The 26,689-nt window shown below is 38.7% G+C and overlaps 1 protein-coding gene across 6 annotated transcripts in view; it reads right to left on the bottom strand.

The window, feature by feature from the left end:
* FBN1 (fibrillin 1) overlaps positions 1–26,689 on the bottom strand; it is a 154,115-nt gene that overhangs the window by 102,393 nt on the left and 25,033 nt on the right. For all 6 annotated transcript variants that reach the window (XR_013184081.1, XR_013184082.1, XM_054641812.2 and 3 more), the window contains exon 7: positions 363–560. Coding sequence is in view for 4 of the 6 variants with exons in the window: in XM_054641812.2 (XP_054497787.1) it covers positions 363–560 (198 nt within the window). In the remaining 2 variants the exon portion in view is untranslated. The remainder of the gene's footprint in view (positions 1–362; positions 561–26,689) is intronic.

The following is a 26,689-nucleotide window of genomic DNA, read 5'->3' as shown; positions in this document are numbered from 1 at the left end:
ATTATTGCCACAAATTGACGTTTGCATGTTCTGAGTGCTCTCTGAAAGAATAAATTCCTCCACAGAATGACCAGGTGGTACACTCAGAAAAACACCATTACAGAATCAAGGGAAAGCACTGCTGGCAGTGAGAAATTCATTAAGATGCTGGCTGCTCTCACATGGCCTGAGTTACTAATGTACTCACTTGAACATCAGGCACTCACTGAATCATGAAGTAATGCATCTGACAGTGTTTTTCCATTCTTCACACATATAGCTGAGAATGGCTTAGGACAGGTTATTCACAGCAGCGTAACTCAATTAAGATTAATCCAGTAACAATTTCAGCAGCTTTTGGGGAAGCTGTGCTGGTAACTTACCTTGACAGGCCCCCGTTCGAATGTTTGGAATGAAGCCTCGGCGGCAGGGATGCGGCTGGGCAGGGCACATCTCACAGGGGTGGCCCCAGGCTCTCCCAACAGTTGCACAGCACAGAGTTTTTGTGCAGACAATTCCACTGAGCTGGCCCTGGCACATCTGGTTGGTCACCAAAGTGAAGCAAGGGCCGGTCCTGTAATCTGTGCCAAAAACAGGAAACCTGATCAGCTTCACAACAGAAATACACAACAAAACTCTTAATAAAGCAAAACAACCACATTTAGGCAGTTCTTTTTCACACAAATTGTCCACCAACCCAACAATTTATGTTTGAAGTGTTCTACAGAGGATTTTTTTCTCTCTCTTTAATTCAAGTCCACTGAAAACAAACTGTGACTATTTTACCAGCTATGTTATATCTGTAGGTCCCCTCTGCTGCTTCATTTAATCACTCATAATATTCCAAGGGTCTTTCCATCAGTTTCTTTTAGATATTCAGTGCATTAAAAAGAATACTGATAAAAGAGTTAGGGTATGTTTATTTCCACAAGTTGGATGGCTGGTCTCAAATGAGGCTCAAGGGAAGCAAATACAGACTACAGGAAGGTTTCTGAGGACAGTTTTCACTGCTATTCAGGCATATGCTGCACCAGATATGTGGGCAAGCTTTGCCTACAGCTGAATGGAGGGCATGTGAAACACATCTGCTTTGATTTGTCTATGGTAGGACAGGCCACAGCCAACAGACAGAATCGAACTAAGATGTTAACAAAACACCAGTAGGCTTCATTTTGTTCCACCCTCCAAGGGCAAATACCAAACAGTGGTAGTGCCACTCCTGCTGTCTCCTGGACATCCAGGGTGCACACTCCAGTTAATTCTTAGCAAGCAACTCTAAAATGCTTTTTTTGTTATGCTGCACCAGGACAGAGTCCAGCATCCTGTAAGCACAGACACCAAATTATGAACCTGTTGTTTCTTTGTACTGAAGTAGTTACACACCCTGAAGCAGTTATGCACCCTGAAGCCTGTCCTTTAATAAATCTTCGTGCCAAGCAGAGCTGGTGTGTCCATATGCTGTAATTCTGATAACTCATCAAGCCATTCTGATACAATTAATAAAATAGCTTACAGAGATATAGCAAACAATAATGCTATACTGCTACTGTTATCTTCATCAATTAGCATGATGGTATCAGAAAGGATATTGAGTTAGATCAAAGGACCTTTCTCTGATGAGCTCATACTAAGAGACACCAAATACCATTTATCCTTCATTAACTATGTATCACTCCAATAACTGCCATTCTATCTTTTGTCTGTTTAACCCACCTATAATCATGCAGATAATCTCTCTTCCTTTTAAAATACTGGATCAACAAAAATTTTCTTTCAGCCTCTGGAAATTTCTCTTGTATTTCCAATTCTATGGTGAATTAACCTGTGAGAACCCACTAACTATTTTCAGGCTCCCTGGTTAGCTAGACTAAGTGTATAAAAAGACCTAAATCCAATTCCTACTACTTAATTTCAGCTTTAAAGGTTAGCACATTTCAAGTATAAAATTCCTGTCCTATCCCCTCCAAACAGTACAGGTACATTTACTGAACACTTCTCCCATCCTCCTCTAGCAATTCCATCAGTCTCATCATGAAACAAGTCAGAATCTCTGATATCTCTCTTGCCCTTGAATAGTTAATTCCTTATCATCATCTTAACTTTCTTTGGCTTGGTTTTTCTTATTGTGTCCCTTCATTTCCCATATGAATTTTCCACACTACAGCTTCTGTTAAGTTTTTCCCTAAATTAATACAAATTAATCATGATCAATTATACCTATCAAATAAAAAAATAATTTCCCAGATCAATTTTTCATCCTTGATCAAAATAAGAATATGTGCTTTACTCTATGCAAAACTCCCAATGCTGTAACTCCAAATATTAAAACAAGAGACAACAATTTCTTTAGAAATGCTAGAGTTTTGTGTTGGCAGCAGGAAATCTTCCGGGTACCTCCCAGAATGAAATCCCCCATTGTAGATTGTCCCTCTGCTGTTTATATATAGATGGGTTAGAAAGGAGTCGTTTTGTTCTCCGGCGCAGTGGGAGCACGCGTCAGACAGTAGTGAATAACTCATCTTGTGTTTTATGGTAGGATGTGAATGGATCAGCATTTACAATTGTTTGCTTTCAAGCTATAAATGACTTAGCAGTGGCTAATATGGCTTAGAAATATGGTGAACCCAATGAAGTTAACTTCATAATCATGCAAGTCTTTCCAGCAGGTCTCAGTAACAAGACGTGGGTCGACTATGCACTCAAAACCAAGCTAGTCCAGTTTGTTATTAATCAAGTTCATAACACTTCAGTATGGAGAATTACAGACTCAATTTTCACCAAATACTTTGCCCGGATAAATTTTACTCCTAATACTCAGTTTTCTTCTAAATACAGCTTCCCTTCTATTTTTTCAAATACAGTCTCCCACATTTTCACAATTAAGATTTTTTTTTCTCTACTCTTAATGAAAAATTCTAAAGGTCAAAAAACCCATATGAAAAAGATCATTTGAATGTACACACCAGCCTGAGGCCTCAGAGGAATCCACACATCAATTCATTTTTTCATACAGAGGCCAAAGAGAAAAAACTTTAAAATTAAAGTGTTTTAAATAACGCGTTTAAGATTTTTTACTTATTACAAGAAGAAGGCCTACAAGAAGAAAATGAGATTCTACTAACACAGTAGCAAAATGAAAAGAGGATATGAGCTTAAAACACCAATCTTTATTTTGTAGCATCAAAGTTTCCTTATACATTCATGTCATTTATGATTATTCAAACTACTTCAATAAGTAAAGCTCAAACACAAGGTACCAGTGACCAGTCAGGAGCTGGAAAGAGCTGAAAATATATCCAGAAAAGCGATTACACAATTTGTATGGGCTGCTTTTTTTTTTACTCAAGGATAACTTCAACTTAACTGAAGAATGTTGAGGCTTGAAATGATTTTAGTAAAATGATTTAAGATGTGTGACTGGTAATTCAAATCTTTTGAGTCACTTGTAATGCAAACTTCGGCACGTGCAAGCAGCCCTCAGTCAGGCAGTAGCCACCATTATCTAACAATTTTATCTGCTTCTTTAGATACTACTTAGCTATTTTGATAAGAATAATTCCACAGGGAGCTTCAGACAACACAGAAGATGGTAGAAACTGTAAAACCACATTACATTCATACACTGTCAGAAGAGCAAGAGGGCAATAGAATGACACTGGTTTATACCACACAACAATTCGGCTTATTAATTCCACCACAAAGAATCAAGATGCATTTTGATCTAGAGCTCATTCCTATTTCAATCAGAACCATCAAATAATTTTAGTTATCTTTTCAAAAGATACTTCATATTCTTAAAAGCAGCAGAGAGGCTGCTGAAATATGTAGTCCGGGCAGGCTTTGATCAAAACCAAGCACAGCAATAAGTAACAATTATTCCAAGTAATTCTGGACAGCACCAAAGAGACTACAAGCACCAGGACAGTGCAAGACTTCTGGCACCAGACACACATCTTAAGCTCCTAGTTCACAATAACTTCTGCTTCGTTTCAAGCACAATATAGTTTTTAATGTAAAAATAAAGTTCAAAACTGTTGCTAACTAATGGAACCTAATGCTAGTGCAAGGAGGCTGGTTAAAATGTGGTCCCTCTATCCTCTAGGATTCACTATAAATATCCTAAAAAGAGTTCTTGATGTTTCAAGTTAACAGCCTGATTTTGCAAACTGGTAACCACCTGTTAAGGGAGGTTGACAGACTCCTTCATCTCTCTTAAAAATAAATGAAAATTGAATGAGTGCAAAGGTCAAAGTATGAGACTGTAGCAAGCCAGCATTTATCTGATCATGATCAAGATCTCATTACAGAAAACAGGAAAATGCCACCTCCTCTTGCCATCACAGAAAAATGGCTAATGCTAAAAAGAGTGGTGTTTTTCCAGCCCTCCACACACAGCATGCCCCAGTCACACAGTACCCTGGGCTGCAGCACTGCCTGAGCAGCAAACCCAGCTCCTCCCAGCTGCCAGCACTTCACAGGGGAGAATTCAGCATGAACCCCCAAACACAGCCAAGACTGCTGTACAACTGAAACTCCCCACGGCAACACAAAGCAGCAACTTCCCTTTCTCGAGTACAGGGAGAAAGGGAGAGGGAAAGAAAGGAATATTCCATTATCATAAAATAATGAAAGAAAGGTCAGAAAGGGCTCTAAGGCAAGTGAAGTACCTTAAAGCTGATCATTAGTACAACTTATTTTCCTGCCTAGCAGCACTTCTGTTTCTGCTGTTTGAAGGCTTGTTTGGGTTTTTTCACCAGCTGGGGATAAAAGAGGGACATTGGAAGAGAGTCTGCACAGGGCAGAAATACCATCTCATCTCTGCCCAGGTGTGACCCACTGCACTTGGCAGCCTGTTCCACTGCTCAGCCACATGTCAGGAAAGGGAGTCACAGCCACTTGTACCTGAGAATGCTCCTTTGGAACCTGATCTCACACAGCCAAAGAATACACAAACAACTATACTGTCCATGGGGAAAAAACAGTGTCCATCACTGCAAGTTTCACCGTACTTCAGTCACTTCGCTCTCTTCAGAGAAGGTAGCAAAACACTTGAAGGTGATGGAGGAAACTATAATGGGCCTCATTTCTGAAGGCAGGATGTGCTGTGTCTGAAATGAGAACTTTTACAGTAAAATTCAAAGAATTGCAGAGAGTCTTGCCACTGACAGAAGAAAACAGTATGACCAAGCTGACTGTAGCAGTGAGCATCACCATAGCAGAGGTACAGAACACAAAGGCTTAGCACTTCAGGCTTAATTTCAAAATCAAAGTGATTCTAGGTATTTTCAAACATACTAAAATCTCCTGATTTTAGAGGACAGAGAGAACAAACAAAAGGCTCTACATACATGAACCTCATCAAAAGTTAATGCAAACCTCTGTTTGTCACTGTACAAAGAAAACGGGGAAGAGCAACAAGCTTGTAACTCCATCTTCACTTGCAAAATTTTTTGTCAGTTGCTTGTAGACTTGAAATTATATTGATCATGAAATTATATTTTGCATACAAGGTCTTACAACTTTTAACTTCTGATCAGAAAAGTGAATGACCATGCTCAGGGATGACCATGGGATAACTATCATTTACTTCCATCTTTTCTAATAGGGGACAGCCTCACATCTCAATTCACAGACCAAATCAAGACCAGACCCCAACACATTCCCAAGGTTAGTTCAATAAACTGAATTCCAACTATTTAAAAACTCAGACACAATAATGCTCTGTCCACAGGTGACACTGAAAGGCCAGTTGATAAATGCATCCAATCACAACACACTTTTCTTTCCACACAGACCATTTCCTTAAATAATTACTCACTGTTAAGCACTCCCTGTCCTCTCTTCCCCCCAGCCAGACACCATTACTCACCCCAGTCAAATCCCAATGTGTCATCATTGGAAAGTACATGGCAAAGATATCAGAGGGTGTTCAGAAGGAAAGAAAACAAAACTCTGTAAATATTTAAAAACTTATTTCCTATGATGTCTGACACTTCTTACCAACGAGGTTTGGTAGGTTTGGACGTGGTATGTGAAGAAATTATCACCATGCCACTTCTGTCTGCTCCCTTCCAGTGCCAGAGATGGTTTCACATATAAGCAAGACCATTTCCCAGCTGCTCCAGTGCACAGCACAGCACTGAGCTCAAATAGCTGAGATTTAACACTGGCTAGTGCTAAGATGTCACTGGAACTAGGGACTCAGAGTGCAACCATTCAAGCACTGCTTCTGGCAGGGATCTAAACCTGGCAGCAGAAATGTCTCAAACTACTACAGCTGTGCTGTGGACAGATCACAGCTCCAACTTGCTTCTCATTATTTTCACAAGAGTAAAAAATATCCAAGGAAGCATATCTAACACTGGTACCATAACTCTTTATTCTGTATTAGGCAGCCAAAAAGTTAGTTACTGCCTCATATAACCCAACTCCAGGAATATTACCCTTTAATTCATTAATGTGATGACCCCATTTCTTCATGTCTTCCTCACCTTTGCTTGCTGCAAATTGTTCTCATATATTGACTTGCTGGCACACTTCAGCTTAAATTTATTTTCCATTCTGTAAGCTGCTTCACAAATCCATTTCTGCACAGACGATCTGTTTAACACTTCTATCTAGCAAATATTATCTAGTCTTCCTAGGATACTGGTTAAAGAACTTTGAATTAATAGCTTACTAATAATATGAGACTAACATTATCAGTTACATTTGATGCACAGAAAAATTCAGGCTGACTATTTTATAAAGTATGTTGGCAATCTATTTTCCAGAACAAATATACAACTATTTTTATGCCAATTTTGTTCTTGCAACTGACCCAGTTCTCAAAGTCTGTAGCTGAAAAGTAAAAACATTACAGTAATAAAATAAAAAAATACTGTTCAAAAATTATTATTACAGAATTGGAGTGATTTGTTGCACACATTTTAATCCAACATGCAGACTAAGCATTTCACCAAAATCAAAGCCTTAGCTCTGTTGTTCCCAATTATGTGCAGCAGCAATCCAAATACAGAAAATTGTTACCACATTTTATTCTTTTCCGTGATGAAGAAAACAGTAAGCAATGCAGCTAAATGTAGAATAACTTCTCATTTCTGAAGTCAGTTACCTGACAAACTCTAGCCTACCCTACTTTGCTATATAAGCTGCAAAGGACCATGTCTTTGCAGATTTTAATTTGTCCAATATCTTTCACAGGCTAGCAACAATTAAATAAAATTCTGACTTTATTTTCATCTCCCTTTCTGGTAAAAAGTAACTAGCTTTGGTGACATATTTATTGTCAAGACCAGATGATTATTAAGGAGAATGGATTCTACTACAGAACTTTGCACGTTTCACTTAAAAAGAATGAGTTGACTGAAGTTCATCACTATTTTTTCAAAAGTGTTCTTAGGAGTGCCATGTTATAGAAACTCTCTTTACATACCACTAAATATTAACCATTAACTGGCATGGTAAAGACAAAGCTAGTAGATAAGCTCTGGGTATTTTTTTTTCTCTTTGGCTTCAAAAGACACTGACTAAAGTAACTAAGACTATCCAAACAGTGCAAACTATTTAAGAAAAATAGAGCCTAATGACTTACAGAATATTACATAGAGAGGCATCCAAAGAGAGGGAAAATGCTTTCAGACAATGCAATGTACAATTTAAAGAGAGACTGCTCACATTTACAAAGGAGATAAAGTGGTACAATACACTAGAAGTAACCTTTTCTAAAATGTAAATAGTCCTCTGCCGTGCCATGAAACAAAATGTAATTACAGAGCACCAGAACGGAACTCAGTCCAGAACAGAAAGATGGTTATAAATAAAAAGGGGAGATGGGAGGGAGAGAGGGAACTGATTTGCAGTGCTCAAGCTCAGTGAAACACAGCAGGAGCAAACATACAGCAGGAATGGAGAGAAGTCGACTTGCTTTCAGTGTAGGAAGGCATTAAGTGTAATAATGCTGGTTTGAGTGTTGCCATGAAATGTTAATGATACATGCACAAATAGCTTTTTTGGTCCTAACAGAACCCTGAACTTCTGGCAGCTCTTTAACAAGGTGATTAGAACATTCAGTATCTTTTACTCCTTTATAACAGGAATCATCAAACTTGTCTGAAGCAAGCTCCCTCTTTCCCATAATCCAAAAAGACCAGCACTGCTGAGAAATTATAATGGTGGAAACCTTCCACTGGATGAAAGGAAGGGGCAAACAGATTGTATCCCTGTAAAGACTCTTCTCCACATGGCAGACAGCTCCCTGGCCAAATTTCTTCAACCAGACACTCACTCAGGTTTTTGTATTCTCATATATATGCATTTTTGTGATATGATCTTAGTGATGACAGACTTGATATGATGTAAATAATTTATTTTTTTTTACTAGTCTAAAGACTTTGGAAAAACTAATACTATTCTTCTTGTGTAAGGCTGTAACATAGAGTTTTATATTTTATACAGCCAGCTAAAAAGACATGAAAAATACTTGGAAAACAGTGACAACACAGACTATTTGATTTTTACAGAAATATTTTAACAATTATTTCACTTCATGGTTGCACAATAACCCACCAAAAATCTCAGGAAGCATTAAAAATGTAAGTCATAACATACAAGAATTGCTTCAGACACTAATACCTCACCTCTAACTCCATGGTGAAACACATCAACTACCTAATTGAAATACCATTCAACCCTCTGTGTTACAGGATCAGATTCCTTCCTCAATGAAACTGTGGCATCACTCTGTGTGTACACCAGTGTAATCATGACCAGAATCTGGATCATTTTGCATAACCACATATATGGGATTTGCATTAAGACTGTGGTCCAAAAATAAACACAGCAATAACATGCACTATTTAACTCTGAATAAGCCTGAGATGTCTCTGTTGAAATGTTACAGAATACATACCATAACTCTAGCATTATCACATGTATTCAATTTCTATTACTAGAAGTAATAGTAATTGAATACATGTATATAGTAATACAAGAAGGCAAATGATCCAATCTTGATTCCCCAGTTTTCAACCAAGCAAGTGTAATTTTATTAACTACATATTATACCCACCAATACAAAGTACATGAGATGCTAATACATGTGCTTCATTACTCATTATTGTTTAGTGCCTTCTGTCATTCCTGTCTTCATTGACCACTTGGTTGAAGGAGCCCTTTCTTTGCTTAGCACTAATGGGTGGATGTCCCCCAGCATCAGTAAAGGACAGGCCTCAAGTGACTGAGGACCCTCACATCCTTAATCTAAGATTACAGAAAATATTTATAACAATTGTCAATTAAACTCTTTGTAAAACCACATCAAAAGTCTGATTTTCCCAAGCAGTGAGGAAGTACAGAATAATAATATCTTAAAATGGGAAGGATGGTGATGGGGAGGGATAGTAATCTACAGACAATTCTCAAACTGAGGGCTGAGCTCTCTTCTTACGTGCAAGCAGCCAGAGAGAAAAGCAAAAGGTCTCTACTGACTCCCATTAATGATGTAATGAAGAGCACTTTTTGGTTCTTTAACTTAAGTTAGTAATTAGTCATGAAGAAATGCAAGTTTTACTAAAAGGCTTTGAATTACCATGAATACTCCAGATAAATATTGGAAAGGTTTCACACATTTACTGAAAGGGTAAGCAACTCCACGTTCTTAGCATATTGTTTAACACTTTTTAAGATATTAATAGCAGCTGTGCTGATGCCTTTGGCCTTTTCTCACTCATCACACTTGCTCTGTATACACTATTTTAGTCTAACAGATATTGCAAATCTATTTTTACCTCAGCACTGGAAACTGGCATCTCTTCTACTTGTTGAAGGGAATGTTAGGTCCTAAGTTTTCATTTGCCTCCACTGTGGGACAAATCATTAAAACTTGTAAACAGTCACCAGCCTGAGTGTCTTCAACAGGAACATTCAAGATCTAGGACTACAATCCTAGCACTTTTTTCTTTCCTGTCTGTTAGATAGAACTGCTTGGTTTTGTGGGTGCCCAGCCATGACATGCAGCATGCAGCCCAGGTTCCAGTTACACAGGAAAGACTCACTGACTTTGATGAGAGAACAATCATTCAGTGGGGGAATCCCATTGTCTCTGACTGCATGAACACTCCCTCACACAGAAAGCAGCCAGTGTTTGGGGGGGCATTGGGGAAGAGAGACCCAGCCAGCTTCAGAGGCCTCTTATCAATAGCTGGGCCACAGTGGTTCAGCCAAAAGTGACACATTCCAGTGGCATTTTACTAATTATGTACTTACAAGGAATAGCATCAGAATCCTGGAAACTGCCATGTGTACTGAATGGTCCATTCCACTGATCACCATTTTGAATAATTTCTCATTTATTTTGGAAAACAATGTTTCTCTCACCTTCATGGTGCATAAATCCCATCAAAGCTGATGGGCTTTTTCCCATGACAATCACTGAAACTTATCTGTGTAAATGCACACAACATCTGGGATTAATGGTTTCAAATAATGGAGGTCCTGAAGTGGCCCAGAAGGGTTCAGCAAACAAGCCAGGTGTCTGTGAATAACCAATCAGTGTACTGAGGGGAACAAACAAGCTCTGGCCTGTTCTTAGTAGACTACCACACACTAATGCTGATTTCAAGCCCAAAATGGGAGATCCCACTTGAAGAAGGGGGATGGTTCCATATGTACACATATTCACTCACACTTGCACTTCTTTTATCCTTCTCCATTCAGGGTACAGATTCAAGCTGAAGTTTTGTTACACTCTGGCTACACAGAGATGCTCCAAAAGATAAGCAAATACTCAACATAATAGGAATCACTCAGATTTAGGTCAGCAAACTGCAAGCCTCACTAACTCCCAACACAGGAATACTTAACCTTTGCATAACACTGGAGCGTTAGCCTGTCATGCGAGCCCAGCCTCCCTCTCTGAGCTTACAGCACACGGTGCAGTGCCCTGCACAGCCTGGCCGAGCCACACATCACTGCTAATGCATCCTGATGGATGAGCAGCACCAGAACCTAAAACACATGAAAATCAGAGAGCCACAGACAACAGAAGCCCTTTAAACACATTTTCCATTCTTAAAAAAATCCCTAAAATGCATTGAACTTAAGTATAGTCCTTATAAATTTAACTATGTTATTTATTGATAAAATAGTAATTTATGTAAATTTTACAAAGCCCTTACAGGCTTTGCTTCTGTTTACAGATAAAAGTATCCGCAGAAACTGCTGCTGATCCAGATGCCTGTCTAATACATAATACTTCACAGCCTTGCAAAATGCTGTGTATTAAAGGTTGGAAACTGCTTTTTGGCCTACTTTCTACACTGACATACTGAAAAGGAGGGAGAGTCTTGTGGTTGAGACACTTGGCTGGGACTGGGATGACCTGAGTTCAGTTTCAGACTCTGCTGCAGACTCCCAGTACATCCTTACACAAGTGACTTAATCTCCCTGCAAATTAGCTCCCCACATGGAACATGGGGCTGCCAATATTTCTGGATGCTGGTGGGGCTTTTTCCTATTTAGACTACACAGGCTTTGGGATGCAGACTTGTGTGTTTTCTGAATGATAAAGGGAGCCTCAAGCTGAGTTCAGGCCTCTTGGAATTACTCTAATAAAATGAGAAAAGATCTTTCCTGTAAAGTTTTTTGTGTTTTGATTCTTTAAGGTTTTATGGTGGTTGGGTTTGGGGTTTTTTCTTTTTTGGAGGAGGGATGGTTGTGGTGTTTTATGGGGGTTTTTAATGTTCAATTAATTGTCAGTTTCTAGTAAAAGATGAGGAATTTGCTCCTGAGATTTTCTGTACTGGGTGAGTGCAACAGCAGCAGAACACATTCCACAGAGGAACTCATGCACAATCAATTAGGTCGTCTAATTAATTTTCCAACTCAATAGATGCTATGAACTTTTTTTCTTCAGAAATATATCTACACACATGTGTAAAAGCAACCCAAAAACTTTTAAAAGGAGAGGAGAAGGACTGATAATATTCACTTGAAAGGAATAGGCTGCTACATGGGAGCAATGTTCTCTCACATGGAATTCATATTTCCGTCATGAAGGGAGAAAACACATATGGGGGGCATAAGACTATTTTCCCATTGACAAGGTTATGTAGTTACCATTAGGGACTGACTTGTTAATCAGTATTTAGAGTAATTTATGATATTAGGTTACCCCATAACTAGGGAGAATAAAAACATGTGGAGAGAAAAAGACACATTTTAAAAATAGGTTTGAATCAAATAGGGACAAAAAATGTCGATATTTACAGGGGGTTTGACCACATATTACATCAGATGTGCTACAGCATCTAACAACAGGTATCTGTTTCTCTAGCCCTAACTCAGCTAAAACTTCAATCAGCATCACTGTGCCTGAATAAGGACTCTGGATCAAAGATTGAAAGAAGCAGAAGAAAAACGGCCAGGCCAATTTTTTGCCTTCTCTCACAGAGTTTTACAGCAGCAAATTTTCAACTGCCATGAATTTTCTCTGCACTTCCTTTCCCATCATTGTGATCACCCTCAAGTCCTTATTCCACAATAACATAATGAAGTGTTTGTGGGACCAGAGTTATAATTGTGATGTCTGGATTAAAACAGTGAGTTGTGACATTTCTAAGAGTCCTAAGGGAGATGACAGTGAATTATAGAGAATACACAGACACTTGATAGTCCACAATCATGGGAAAAAAGGCACAGAATCACAATAAAGAGCTTCAGTTGGGGTTTTACTATGGGTGTTTCTATGGAAGCATAGACTAGATTTATAAAGAACTTATAAAAATATCCAAAGCAAATAAAAAGTGATAAACATTACAGTTTCTCCAACCTGTAAGACAAATCAGTGTTCTATTAGTAAGTGTTTCAAACAATGCAGCTGCTAGATCAGATGAACAGACAGGGGAGAGAGCAAGCTCTGGAAAAGATACATACTGCTTGTAGGTAGGGAAAGCCAGAGCAAAAAGCCTTCAGGGAACAAGTGTGAAGGAAACAAGGATACAAAGAAGCAAAACAGCAAAAGAGCAGAGGGACGAAAAACAGGAAGGCAGCAAAGACGGGATGGATCAAAGCAAATCTAAGAATGAGTGGGAGGCACAGAGACAAGGAGAGATAAACAGTGGGAGCCAGCAGACACCATGTGTGAGAAGGGGAGAAAAGGGAAGGGGAGGGAAGGAAAAGGCTGGCCAGCCCCAGAGCTTCACCAGATCACCAGGAGAGGGAAGTTTGCCAGGACAGGCCGGCCAACTACCTGGGTAAAATGAAGGCCAGAGAGTCAACTAGCAAAGAGCAGCCAGGCAGCCACAGCCATCCAGGAGAGGAATCTGTGAATGGAGCAGCGTGGGCACAACCCCAGCTGCACCCAGGAGCTGGGTGAGCCCAGCAAGCACCACACAGGGGAATGGGCAGGAGCAGCTCCAAGAACAGCAGTGAGCAAGAAGCAAAAAGACACCTGAGAACATCCCAGCAATAGAGTGAGCATCTCACTGACACATCTGGCTATGCACTCTGAAATACTATCCACTAGGATCGTTGGGTGGCCAAATATGAATAAACAATGACTACACAAATTGCAGCTATTAACCATCCCTTTTCCCAAAAGGCATTTTCCTCCCATTTGTAGGGCTAATATCCATATTTGTTTTCTGTTTTGATACTTTCAAGATGACAAAGTACAAATTATGTACCCCAATATTATTTATATAGTTAAATGTCATAATCCTTAATCAAGAAAAAAAAACCACCAGGCCAGTGATAAATAAGAATATGAGATAAAAAAGGTGTTACAAACCACATGAAGAATGGCCTAATCTTGCAGTGACAACATACTGCTTATCTCATCAGTTAGGCAGCTCCTATCCATCCATCTCAAAGAAATAAAATTAACTATACTGAATAAGAAAAACATTGAAAGGTGTTACTAAACGATTTCTACTAGATAGTAAAAACTTGTGCTGTCTTCTGAAAGATTTTTGCACTAAAAGAACAATAATTGAACAATTGAGTGGATTAGAACAAACCATGACAAGGTCTAACTGTTCCTATCTTCAGAGCTAAAATTTATTCTTTAAAAAAAGCAGTAAGGTGTGTGTACGTATGTATATGTATATATATATATATATATATTATTTCTGACAAGAACAAGTTTCATTTCACAGACTGTTAAGTGCATCCTGTTCATTTTTTTTCTCCCCAACATTTTCCTGGTGTAAATCAGCATCATAAAAAGCAGGTACTTAAATTAATGGGTGATCCTGTCAAGGAATCAGGACTCAGAGAAAGAACAGAAGTGAAGTAATCACTTCAGGTGTGGGTGTGGGTAGTGTCTCAACGTTTACCTTACCTTTCTGGTTATAGGACCTTCTGCACACCACCAAAACTCCTGAAGATGTTTTTCCTTTTAACTTCACTGGGCTTTGAATGAAGTATCAAGCCATCAGGAAGCCAGTGATCCATTAAACTCCCTTACCCTCAAACCAAAAGAGATTCACAGCTGAGACAGATGATATTCTAGGTAGTAAAAGTCAAATTCTGCCTGGGACCAAGTGCAAGAGAGCAGCACATGCCAGGCAGCACCCTGGGGTTCCCACAGCTGTAAGAGGAGGCAGGGGTAGGGAAGCAGGAGGAAGAGGGAGCTTCCTTCTACGGCTGGGGAACAGCGAGGAGCTATGAGGGGGACACACACAGAGTGCAGCATAATGCAGCTTAAAGTTCCTCTGGTACCTGCCTAAGCTGCAAGGTTTAGCAATTCCAGTGCCAATATAAATTTGTACCTAAAAATATAGGAAATATTTTCTTTTAATTTTTACTGGAATGGGTACATTTAACAATCCAGGTGGTCATCAATACATATGTGATTCACTTCCAGCAACGTTAGTGGAACAACAGACTGTTCTGTGGGGTGTCTAAAGTTTCAGCTCTTGTAAACCAGCACTGTGGGAAAACTTTTAGGTGGCTTTAAAAAAATTCTTGTAAAACAGTAGAAAGCTCATAATTTAAGACAGTTCAGTGGAAGAGAAAACTTCCTCCTGATAATCAGAAACATTTTGCACTACATCCAAAAGGCAAGTAGGACTTCCTCCAGGAATAATGTCTTTTATCCACATCATTCTTTGTCAGGAAAGTGTCTGAATATCTGTTTTAATAATTAAGTTTCAGGTTTCAACTACACTTGTGATAAATAATATTCACAGGAGAAAAATGTTTTTAGAGCATCAAATAGTTTAGTCTTATAAAATAAAATAAGCTTGTGGTGGTTAAACTACCCTACATAAGAACATTTTATTAGTGTGTGAATATACTATAAGCTGAAGTTATAAAGAAATTTAGCCCACATGTTTGAAATGAGATAACCACTGGATTGGAACTCTTGCCTGGCAGCATGCTGATCTCTTTCTTCCTCCCATTTCATTTAATTAGTGACTTGAAATTGGATAAGCAACTTTTAAACAGCTGATTAAAATCCCTGTTCACAGAAATTATCTTGGTTATTTTTCACATGAGCATCAGGCTGCTCCTCTGCAGGGCAGTAATTCTGCTGTGACCTCATTCCACTTTGGCAAAGGTGTGGAGAATCACTGGCACCTTGGGTACTGCATCTGCATCAACATCCCCCACTTCAAACCACACAGAATACTGATCACTTGAATAAAAACAACAAACATAAAAAAGACACAAGGACATCACCTCAGCAAAAAAAGAAAGTCCAAAACTCTTCTACATCTGCTCAAATTTGAACATAACCTAAATCCTCCTAAAACACAAACATCTCCTTTAGATTTAAAAGAGCTACTTAGGCTTCATCAGAGACTATTGGAAGACACATATACAAACTTGTCTAGGTGTTAATCAATGTTCATTAACATACTTGATTCTAAAAGTGCTTTAGAAATGAAAATATAATATGAAAGACTCTGTATGTGGCACATAAGCCCAAAAGGAAAAGAACAGTTTATTATAAAACTGAAAGAGGCTGTACTGATTTTCTTTGCTATTTACTCTACTAGAGTATTTCTCACTCATCATCTTGAAATCCCTAGTTGCAGTTAAATAAACACCATTCCATATAATGGTATTTTCTATCCACTATAACCACAATCTTCACTAAACATATTAATATTTGTGGCTTATGCATTTAAGCACTTTTAACTTTTATCCAAAATTACCTATTGATATTATTGTGTGGTAGCACAGCATAGATCTAATTGCTTTCTCAATAGCATTATTGAAATCTGATTTGATCAGGTCTCTCTGACTCCTGATTCAAAGGCCACTTAGGTCTTTGGGCATCCTTTGATTTTTCAAGAGCGACTGTGAATTTTCATCCAGGCTTCACCTCTCTGAACAATATCAAGACTTTTACCTTTAGGTTTAAAGTACTGCCTGAATGTCTGAATATAAAACTAATATATAGGCACAAGTAAGTGAGTGTGTGTGTGTGTGTGTGAGAAATGCAGGTATAACCAACCCTCTGGACATAGCAAAACAGGCTGTAGAATAAACACAAGCCATTCCCTGCAGGGTTCTGGCAATAGTTTACACTAAGTGGCAAATCATTACTGCTTTAGATATTTCTTGAAATGCCAGTCATCTTGAACTCTTCTGGTATTTCCTGGGGTGCAATGGGCAGTTGCCTAGAAATTTTGTATGTGGTATTTGATGCCAAATCACTGTGTAACATCTTATAAGATTACGTAAGTATTTATTAACAAAGAATAAAAGTTATATATGCATATGCACAAACCCCATTGAATTTGTTTAAATAACTTCAGACACTAAAAAACTCAATTCTCATATCAAGAATTCCTTCAGCAGACAAACACGAAGCAGTCTCTCAGTAGTGAGAGATGGTAAAAGGAGCTCCTGTAAGCTGCGCTCCAGACAACTCCCACTGAAGTGTCAAAACTACCTTAAATCTTCTCAGTAAGGCTCTCCTCCCTCATGCTGAATTCAAAGGAAGAGTATTTATTCATTCATTTATTTCAAAGAGGACCAGGATAGCAGTCCTAATATGTCTGGGGGATAGTCGAATCATGGATGCAAAGGCCTGCTGCTGCTGCAGAGTAACAAAGAGAAATTCCTCCCAGCTTGAACTGAAACGAGCATCAACAAGGCAGGCTGCAGGAAGTTGTTATTTCTGCTCAAAATTCTAAACAGCTGTTTTCAAGGCAGATTAAAAGATTTTTCAATGTTTGGATTCAACTCAAGAGCTTTATCTAATGCATACTTTGTATTTGAGTATTTGTTGAATTAGAAATTTAATAGAGCAGCTGAGTATTTTAAAATCTTTTGGAAGATGTGAAAAAGGGATGTGAACTCTAGCACACCCTGTAAAACATAAATTTCTTACCAAAAGAATATGTTATTCATGTGCTCTGTACATTAGGTCAATTATTACTCACTTTCTTTGGAGAACCACCAAGTGCCTCCACCCTTTATAACAGAGCACTGTAATCAACTGTAGTAAGAATAGCAGAATTATTTTAATACACACCGGTGGCTCAGGCCTGAGCTCAAGAAGGCTTGAACAGTAAGAGACTAAGAAGGATTTGCCATCATCTTTCCTTTATAAGAGGGAAAGAAATTCATGTTTCCTTGTCCACCTCTGTAAATAATTTCAATTGCACATAAATAGGGAACAATTTATAAAAAGGAATGCTTTAAATTTGGCTTCCAATTTAAACACTTCTGTTATTTATTGACAAATTCCATAAACAATCTGATACCAAAACTTCTTCCACAGCACGTCTTTCATTTCCGCTAACCCAGTTTAACCTCTCATCTTCCTTGCACTCAGCAGCTGTACAAAGCACTTTTTTTGTACTGACATCAGCAAGTGACTGAAGGGTTAGTGCTAGATTTAAAATGCCTTCTAAAACCACGACATTTTGTATTGAATTTGGAACCAAGTTTGATATAACTTGTACTGTTATTTTAATATAGTATCACCTTTCATTAAACCATATCTTGTTGGGTTCCTGCTGGGACCTGAGAACTGAAATAGCACAAGGTTTAATGCATGGCACTTCATTTTGTCCAGCCTGGCTCAGGCCAAGAGAAGCAGTTCAAATTATTTAGATAACCACACAGATTAAATACCCAGCAAGATAACTTGCTAAGTCATTCATCATTTGCCATTCCTGGCCTGTGCTTGTGTCTAGCAATGTTTTCACTAGAAGAGCCATTCAGATGAATGGAATGCACATCTCCACTCAGTCTCCCCTGCCCAAGCAGCAGTCTAAAAACGTCTCGACCTGCCTCCAATGCTCTTTTCCCCAGATATGTGAAAACTGCCTAGATCCTCTCTGCCATCATCTTCTTGCCTATCTTCCCTTCTCACCTGTATCTCTTGCCTTTGCTTTATGAGCCCTATAACTTGACCAAATTTTAGTGTACTAAAACATTATTGTCTCCTTACTTCAATCCCTCAAAAAGTTCACAAATCATCCTCTTACTACTCTTTAACCCCTCAGTTCAAGAACCAAGTAGCTGGAATTAGTTCACACCACAGGGTGTAATTCAATTTCAGACATAATATCTGCATCATTAAGCTGTATCTTACCTGAAAGGTTATTGGAACCTAAGTAACTTAACATCAACTCTCCTTTCACAGATTCCTTTCACAGAGGTGGATCACTCACCTCTTTTCTCACTGCAGATCTTTTGGCCTTTGAAGCCTGTGGCTTGGAAGTAATTTTTGACCCTGTGGCTTCTTCTGGAGTCTGTATTAATCCAACTGTAAAGCTGCCATACTTGCATTTTACAAACCTCTCCAAGTTACCACCCATACTGTCCCACCAGGACATGGAGATTCTCATAAAGGCTTTCATCATATCCCAGCAGGACAATTAGACTTCACTGCTTGCTGGTTTTACTATTACTTCTTTTAAACATTTCAAGTCCAAGTAGTGTTCTGTCACTGTACTGCTCAACTGAGCTAAGACATCTGGACAATGCAGACAAGAGACCAGTCCAATGGCCCTTGAAGAAACAGTTCAAGGTGTGTCTCACTTTAAGAGTCACCTTAATTGCACTTTAAAGAAAGTGCACAGCATGCTTTTTCCACTGCATGTTTATCACTTTCTTCTTGCTGTAGTTCTCAGAAACATAAGCAAACAGGAGCTGTTGAGGTCCTAAAACCCTCCATCACTGAGGTACCCAGCTGCTTCCTAAATCAGGTGAAATTAGCAAGCACCTAATAGGTCTCCCCATCTTTTTGCATTAAGTGACAAGCAAGTAACTACAATTAGTGTCAAGTGCCAACAGGAAAACTCTCCTGACAGTGTGTCTGTAGTTATTAGTATTACTTGGATTTAAAACTATTCCCTATTCCACACCCCATGAACCACTGTAGTTTTGTCAGCTTATTCTTCATTTTTAAACTAACTGTTCCATTTTTAAAATTTTATTAGGCAAGTACATTAGATGTCATCAGCATAATATGTGCTTTCATTTCACAGCACTCAATCAATCACTGCCACAGGAAAAACACTCTCTGGATAACAGAACACAAAAACAAGGAAAAAAAACACAAAAGATCCAGAATTATGAGCACTTAGACAATGTTAGCACTGGACCTTCATTAAATAGCTAATAGGTCTGAATGATACAGCTGGAGGTGTACAAATCACAGACAAAAACATATTTTAGCACATTTTCCACAGTCCTGGGCAATCTGCTCCAACTGATCCTGTTTGAGCAGGGGAGTTGGACTAGGTGATCTAAAGAGGTCCCTTCCACCCTGAGCAATTCTGTAAGCTAAAATACAATTAGAAATTACCTTCTCTCCCTTTAAATCTTACAGTTCTATTTTTAAAAGAATGTAAATGCATTGTTTGATAGGCAGGAGTTACCCCAGTAACCAGCAGATATGCATTTTGTTGTGCTGCCTGTTTTTGCCAGAGATAAACTGCTTTTCCAAACCTTGCTGAAAATTCAGATATCAATAGATTCAATGGAGCAATTGTAAGTAATGGGACCGAGATAAAAGGACCTAGAGCAAAAGCTGAGGGTTTAATCTTGAGACCAAAGAGAACTATGAGGTCTCTGTGCATACAGAAATAAGGAAAATGGTAAATCTTGTAAAATATCACTGAAATTATGACCACTGCTGCAATGCCAGCAAGGACACTTCTGGCTTGGTCCCATGCTGTGTGCAGTGGTGCAGGATGAAGGCATCAGCCACCACCTCCCCAAGGAGGCAACAACTGTGAGCATACAGGTTTCTCCTCAGCTCCTGCTTCCCTATGACTGTCAGCACTTCTGTGTCAGAAGAAAAAGCTCTAGAGGGTCACAGAAGACCATTCATTCCAAGGAGTAAGGAGCAAATGGGGACAGCACTGAACACCTGGCAATCACTGGGTAAACTTTGCAAAAAACATAAACATTGAGGACAGGATCATTATAAAACATAACTGAGATCACTTGGTAAGCCAGGCTTACTCGAGGAAATGCTTTTTAGAAATTGAGGCACACACTAAGTTAAACATTCAGGGACAAGTAAAACAGTGCAGAGACCACTCTTTCAGAATGGGAGACCTATAATCTGAATTACACCACCATGGAAAGAAATGAAGGCTAAAGCACAGCAGACTCAGTTCCATTAACCTACCTGTGCTAGTTTAGTTTGGGTAATGCCTGCAACACATACAAAGTAAATATAAAAGACCACAGTCAAAACTCAGGTGCTTGAAAAGGTTCACATTTCTTAAAATATAAACCCACATGTATATATGTGTAAATACATATGCACTTTTAATAACTTTCATGCTTTTTAAAATTACATATCCATAGCCTTTGCACGCTTAGCTACAGCAAAGGGAAATACTGAATCTTGGTTTCTTTACGTAGCAAAATTCCACCTTTTTTTCCAAAAGAAGTTTCTTCTGGATACAGAGTGCAAAGCCAAGCTCTGTTTTACAGCAGAGCAGAATTTGGAGAGTGGTATTTCTCTCAGGGCTCCTTTCTTTTCAGACCTTATTTAGGCCTCTTTTCTTTTCCTACAGCATTTCTCTCAAGTGCCAAACTGTACAAGCTATCATAAAAAAAAATATATAAAAACTACTCAGTCATTATTCATGAACCTCTCAAGGGCAACTGGAAGTGAGAATGTGCCTGTCCTTAGGTAGTTGTTTCCCACAATTTTTTGCAGCTTTTATGCTGATACAGGGGAGATCTCTTTCTAAATCTAACAGTTTACTTTAGCAAAGTCTTGTTTTTACAGAGATTTCAACAGCTCTGTTACGAATACGTAGCAAAAAATCTTACATGTGTCAAAACAGTTACACTGACCACTTTGAGCACCTTGTTTAAGATGCATTTTCATTAGCATTTTGCAGCTGACCTACATAAAAGAATTGTTTTACTTGGAAATGCCTTCATCAGTTTATCCTTTCATTAGGTTAGATCTATGTTTTAAAAGAGGTTTCTTTTCTTTTTTAGGGCTGGCCATCTAAAAAGTTTTAGATCTCTTGTAAAAACAAAGAAAAAAAAGTAAATCACAAACTCAACTGAGGCATCATGCATACTGATACTTGCTTCTGTGGCAACTCTAACAAAAATTCTCAGCTTACCAGCCCAAGAAGAAAAAAAGCTACGAATGGGTGATTTAGAAGGAAAACATTTGTTTTCACTGTAACAAATGAGAGGATTTCAGGTAGCGGTGCTTTCTTCTATCAAAGTATGTTGCAGCCCAGAGAAGGAGTAATTTTCTCCATAAACAGCTAACTAGGCACTGTTAGGTAAGTTCTCAGCTGCATTTACTCATTCCCTATATTATGTCCGACTCTGGGAGTCACCATTTCAAAGGCACTTTTTCTTTGGAAAGTTCCATGAGAAATCAATTGTGGCCAGCTATTTTATTTTTTACAAGTTTTGGCTGAAATTAGAAAAATGGGCCTGGTAAAATGGTTCTAAGAGGGGAACATGAGCCCTAAGATACACATTCTGAATTTCTCAAATGTAACACCATGCTGCAATGACAACCAATATCAATAAAAGCTGATTCAATCTTTCAACACACATATACACAAAAAAAAAATTACTCTTGTGATACAACACATGAGAGGGATTCTTTCCAATTCTCCCTGGAACACTGCAGAGCACAGCTCTGGCAGTGAAGGCCAGTCAGGGAAGCTACAGCCTTCCACTGTCTGCACTGTGTATATAGAAGTTATAGCTGTACGATCTGCATGCAACATCCCATAATCTCTCCGTGTAGGTAACTTCTACAAAGCCTCTCCTGCACTGGCCTCCACTCTCCATTTCTCAAGGCACTACAAGGCAGACAGCAAGAATCACATGCAGGCAAAGCCAGCACAAGGTCCAGCCTGGCTGCAGCGAGAGCTGAACCCAATTTTTTGCACAGCAAACAGGAGCCAGAAGCTGCCAGCAAAGCTGGAGGCAGGAGTCAGGTTCAACAACAAAGCTGTTTGCAGTACCAGAAGAATGATCTAGTGACTCTCCTGTGAGTCCTTTCAATGTCCTACATACAAGAACCAAATCTTACAGATTAGAACAATGCAGCTATTTCATTCAAATGTTTCGATGATAATTTATACCAAATATAGGCTCCACATTTTTGATTAAGTTTGTATGCATCTCCACTGCTACAACTAAAATCAAAACAAAGTCAGTCCAAACAATACTTTACTGCACATCTAAAGGTCAGTGTCCTTAGCAGCCAATCAAGAAAGCATGGAAATATAAAAAGGTCTGCCAAATAGCTGAATGAAAACTTTAGATTTGCTTGACTGAAACCAAAACTCAATTTGGAACAAAATGTAAATGTTCAGCTTCGTGTACAAAAGTTGGAGCCCTCACATGTCACAAGAGACCTAAGCCATATGTACTTAATCATTTATGGATCTTGATTAAGCTTATAAGCATATATCTGAAGAAACATTTTAAAACTGGCTATATGATATTTTAAGACACACAAAGCATAGAGCAAGCAACACAAGACCAGTTATGGGGTGAATATGCAAGGACCAGAACAATGTATAAAAGCCTTCCCATACATAAGATCCCTAAAAATGCTTTTTGGCATCAAATAACAGACTGATCTGAGTCCTGAGTTCTGATCCAGAGATCTATTGATTATATTGCTAAGTATTACAAACCACCTAAATCACACACAATCATTCTGTAGAGGCTGACTTCTCGACCATAAAGCTGCAGCTTCAATTTTAAAAATTAAAAAACTCATCCAGTTATCTCAACCTCTTTTTTAGAAAAGATAACCCAATGGAATTTTTATTCTAAAACTGAAAGACATCAAGGGTAACAACATATACTGAAATTATTTTAAAGTCAGTAGAACATCACTGTGTGACTAAATAGATTGATCTTCAGTCTGAAGCCATTTTTCATAACTTTTCAGGGGGGAAAATGTGTGCAAGAGTCCTTATTGCAGGCCATCAAGTTTAGCCATCCTTCAGTTTGCTGCTATAACACTGTACATGCATGCATTCATGTTACAGGGCTGCAGAAACTACATGTCTATGTCAACAGATGTGTTTCTTGGAAGAAAACAACAGAAATCAAGTTTATTCAAATGTTTGCCAGCTACCATATGCTGCAATACTACTTTAAATGCAACATAAGGCTTTGGGAACATACTTTTACTGCTATCTACACTTTGTTATTTACTTTCCATTTCGACTAAATACCAGAGACGGGGCACACTAAGGGGTGCAGTGTCCTCTTTGTAAAAACATTCTACCCGTTGTAGTATTTAGAAAGAAAAAAAATATACAGGGCCCTACATTACTCTTGACCACTTTCAGCGGCTGCACTTTCATAGGGAGGCTCCGGGAAAGATATTTTTACATATGGCATTAATTCTGGGAACTTTTAATAATGGCCAAATATAATTAAAAATTATGCAAAAATTCCTGCCATGAAGAGAGCAGTACAGAAACGACTCTGTTTGAAGAAAAAGCAATCGTTTGCTCATATTCTGAGTCCATAAAAAAACAAAACACACGTGGTACGTTTTTAATATTTGAACTACATCAGGCCCAATTCTGCTCCTATGTGAAGCGAGTGGCAAAAGTCCAGAATGCAGCAGGATTGAGCCCCTGATGTTGTCACAAGCATTCAAATAAACAAACAGGTCTGTAACACATTCTAAGCTTCCACTGTGTTCCTCTAAATGAATCCAGACAGAAAAAGAAAAGCACATTTCATTGCATTTCTGCAATACAAGGATAACAACAATGTACAACCTTCTATTATATAGAACTCACCCTCTTAAAGTATTATCACCCAAATGTCTAAAGAGAAACAGTTTCAAAGAGTCAAGAAAACCTTTGTGCACAAATTTGTAGACAGCTCTACCGAATCTGGTTTTTGATCTTCCTGAGCTCCTAACATCAATTTTTCTCTGGACTTTCATAAAGAGCAAGATACAGGGATGTTTTCACACAACCCAAACGTGGGCATCTCCCACAGCCAGCTAAATCCTCTAGGCTCTTTTACAGACAATAGCAACAGCTGTCAATGTTCTGAATCATCCTCAGGGGAACATAAGCAAAGTCTCTGCTCTCAGTCTCTTCAGCAACTCTAAAAGAAACTGCAGAGTCTGTAACTCACTCAAGTTATTCAGCACTAACAGTAAAATGGCATAAGGATGGCATCCAGTTTTTAACCAGTGGGAGAAATTTTGCTTCGTCCACATCTTCATTTTCTGCTATCTCTGATTTCATAAATAATATGATTACTGATAAACTAAAAGTTGAGTGCATCTCTGAGATCTTAACTAACTCTGAAAGCTTGGGCCAAAATCCAGCAAGGCCCTTAAGCACTTGCATAATTCTAAGCATATTGACATCTTGGGTTTGAACTTAAAGGCATGTCAAAGCTCATCACTGGACCACCGCCAAGGAACTCAGCACCTTCCTAAAAGCAGTCCCTGAAGATCAATTTTTAACTGAGGCCATATCTGTGAAATATTTTCCTTCTTGGGCTATGTATTTTAAATGTGTCTTAAACGGCTGTAGGAAGCATTCCCAACTCCACTACACTTTTACTGTTGAGTTTATGTTAAGTCCACCTTTTTGAACACTATTGCACAGAAAAGCCAGGTCTGTTGTTTGATGACACAGCTGCATATACCTGACAGTATGTCCAAGCAGCTTCTGCTGCTCTGGAAAGGAGCCAAACACCCCACACAACAGCTCAGGAGTTAATGATACATGTGCACCACGATAAAGTTATTGATCCAGCTCTGGTGAAGCCTGTCTCACCAGTGACATGGCATACACTCCCAGGACATGGAGAGGAACTCCACTGATAAAAGTGAATCTCAGAATTCCTTATGCTCATGTTTATAGTGTTTTACACTAAGATTAACACTTCCAAGACACACAAAAAGGCGATTTGTGTGCCAAAACGGTCCAAGGCCAGCTGCTACCCTCTCAAAGAATGACTGAACAAATACATAGAAATACTCATGCCACAAATTTGATGCTGTTTGTTACACTTTGAAAGCAGTGGGTCTTTCACCAGATAAAGCCCTTGACCTACACAGAAGTATTGTCTTCGTTAACAATCCCATGGTCGACATTTACTGAGGTAATGTATGGAAAAACTACTTAAAACAGTAGACACTGTTATAGAACAGAACTACACAACTTGTCTCTGTAGCTAAGAAACTGGATTTAATTTTGTTCCAAGCACCTGCAACATTTTAAATGCTTTCCCTATCGGATTATTAGAATAACCCCACGTGTTTGGTTGCCTCGACATCGTTTTATTCAAGTCAGTTCTAAGTTATGACATATGCAGCACAGGCTGGAATATTCTTTGGTGTGTGACATATGTGCCACAAACACTCTTTGACTGTTACTGTTAGTTGATGCTTGTAGAGAAAAGCACTGGGTGATACAGAGCAGTAAATTACTTCCATAACTGTTAGTTTGTGGGATGGCATAACCTAGAAGTCAAATCACAGCCAAACAGATGGAGAATGTGTATGCCACAAAACTCTATCACTGCACATTACGTTTATATCCAGAAATGGTGTTTGCAAAACAATCTGCTTCTCCTGCTTCTGCCAGAAATGGCATAGCTTAAGACACCATTTCTCTTGAGTATTTTCCTTCCCCCCCTCACCCCTGACTCCATGCACAGAGATGCTTTGGTTTTGTTTTGTTTCCTCCCCTCTTTCTTTTCTTTCTAATAAACACACCATTTTACTCTACAAGGCATGAATCTTGTCAATTTTCTGGCTAACATCCATTCACATGTACATCAGAAGCCCACCAGGGAGTGTCAAAGCCACAGAACTTTCCAAAGCTAGATTCAAAATATGGACCTCTTACTTAGCTGACAGCTGTGTAAAATCATATGCAGCCAGACAACTCCCCAGTGACCACACAGGTGCATGTGCTGAACAAGGCAAGTTATTCTAAGACCAAGATTAGTTTATACTTGAAAAGTTATCTTCAGAAAAAGTTTTTCTCATGGCATAATGTGATTCTGAGACCAAAAACCACCACACCCTTTTTAGAGGAGGGGAACATATTAGCTCAGCTAGGTAGAGAGACTGCAGAAAATCTGTGAAAGCAGCCAAATTTCAGAGGTTTTCTGGGAAGATATGACAACCATTTGGCCTCAACACAGCAAGCAAGCATTAACCAGGAATACTACAGCTCATTAATGTCTATTTTCTCTTTTATTGATAACTATAAAATCAAACACATGTTTTAAG

This window comes from Agelaius phoeniceus, chromosome 13 (assembly GCF_051311805.1).
Source record: "Agelaius phoeniceus isolate bAgePho1 chromosome 13, bAgePho1.hap1, whole genome shotgun sequence".
Classification (NCBI taxonomy): Eukaryota; Metazoa; Chordata; class Aves; order Passeriformes; family Icteridae; genus Agelaius; species Agelaius phoeniceus.
The sequence above is the reverse complement of the archived record's forward strand: the minus strand, read 5'-3'. Positions and strand labels throughout refer to the sequence as shown.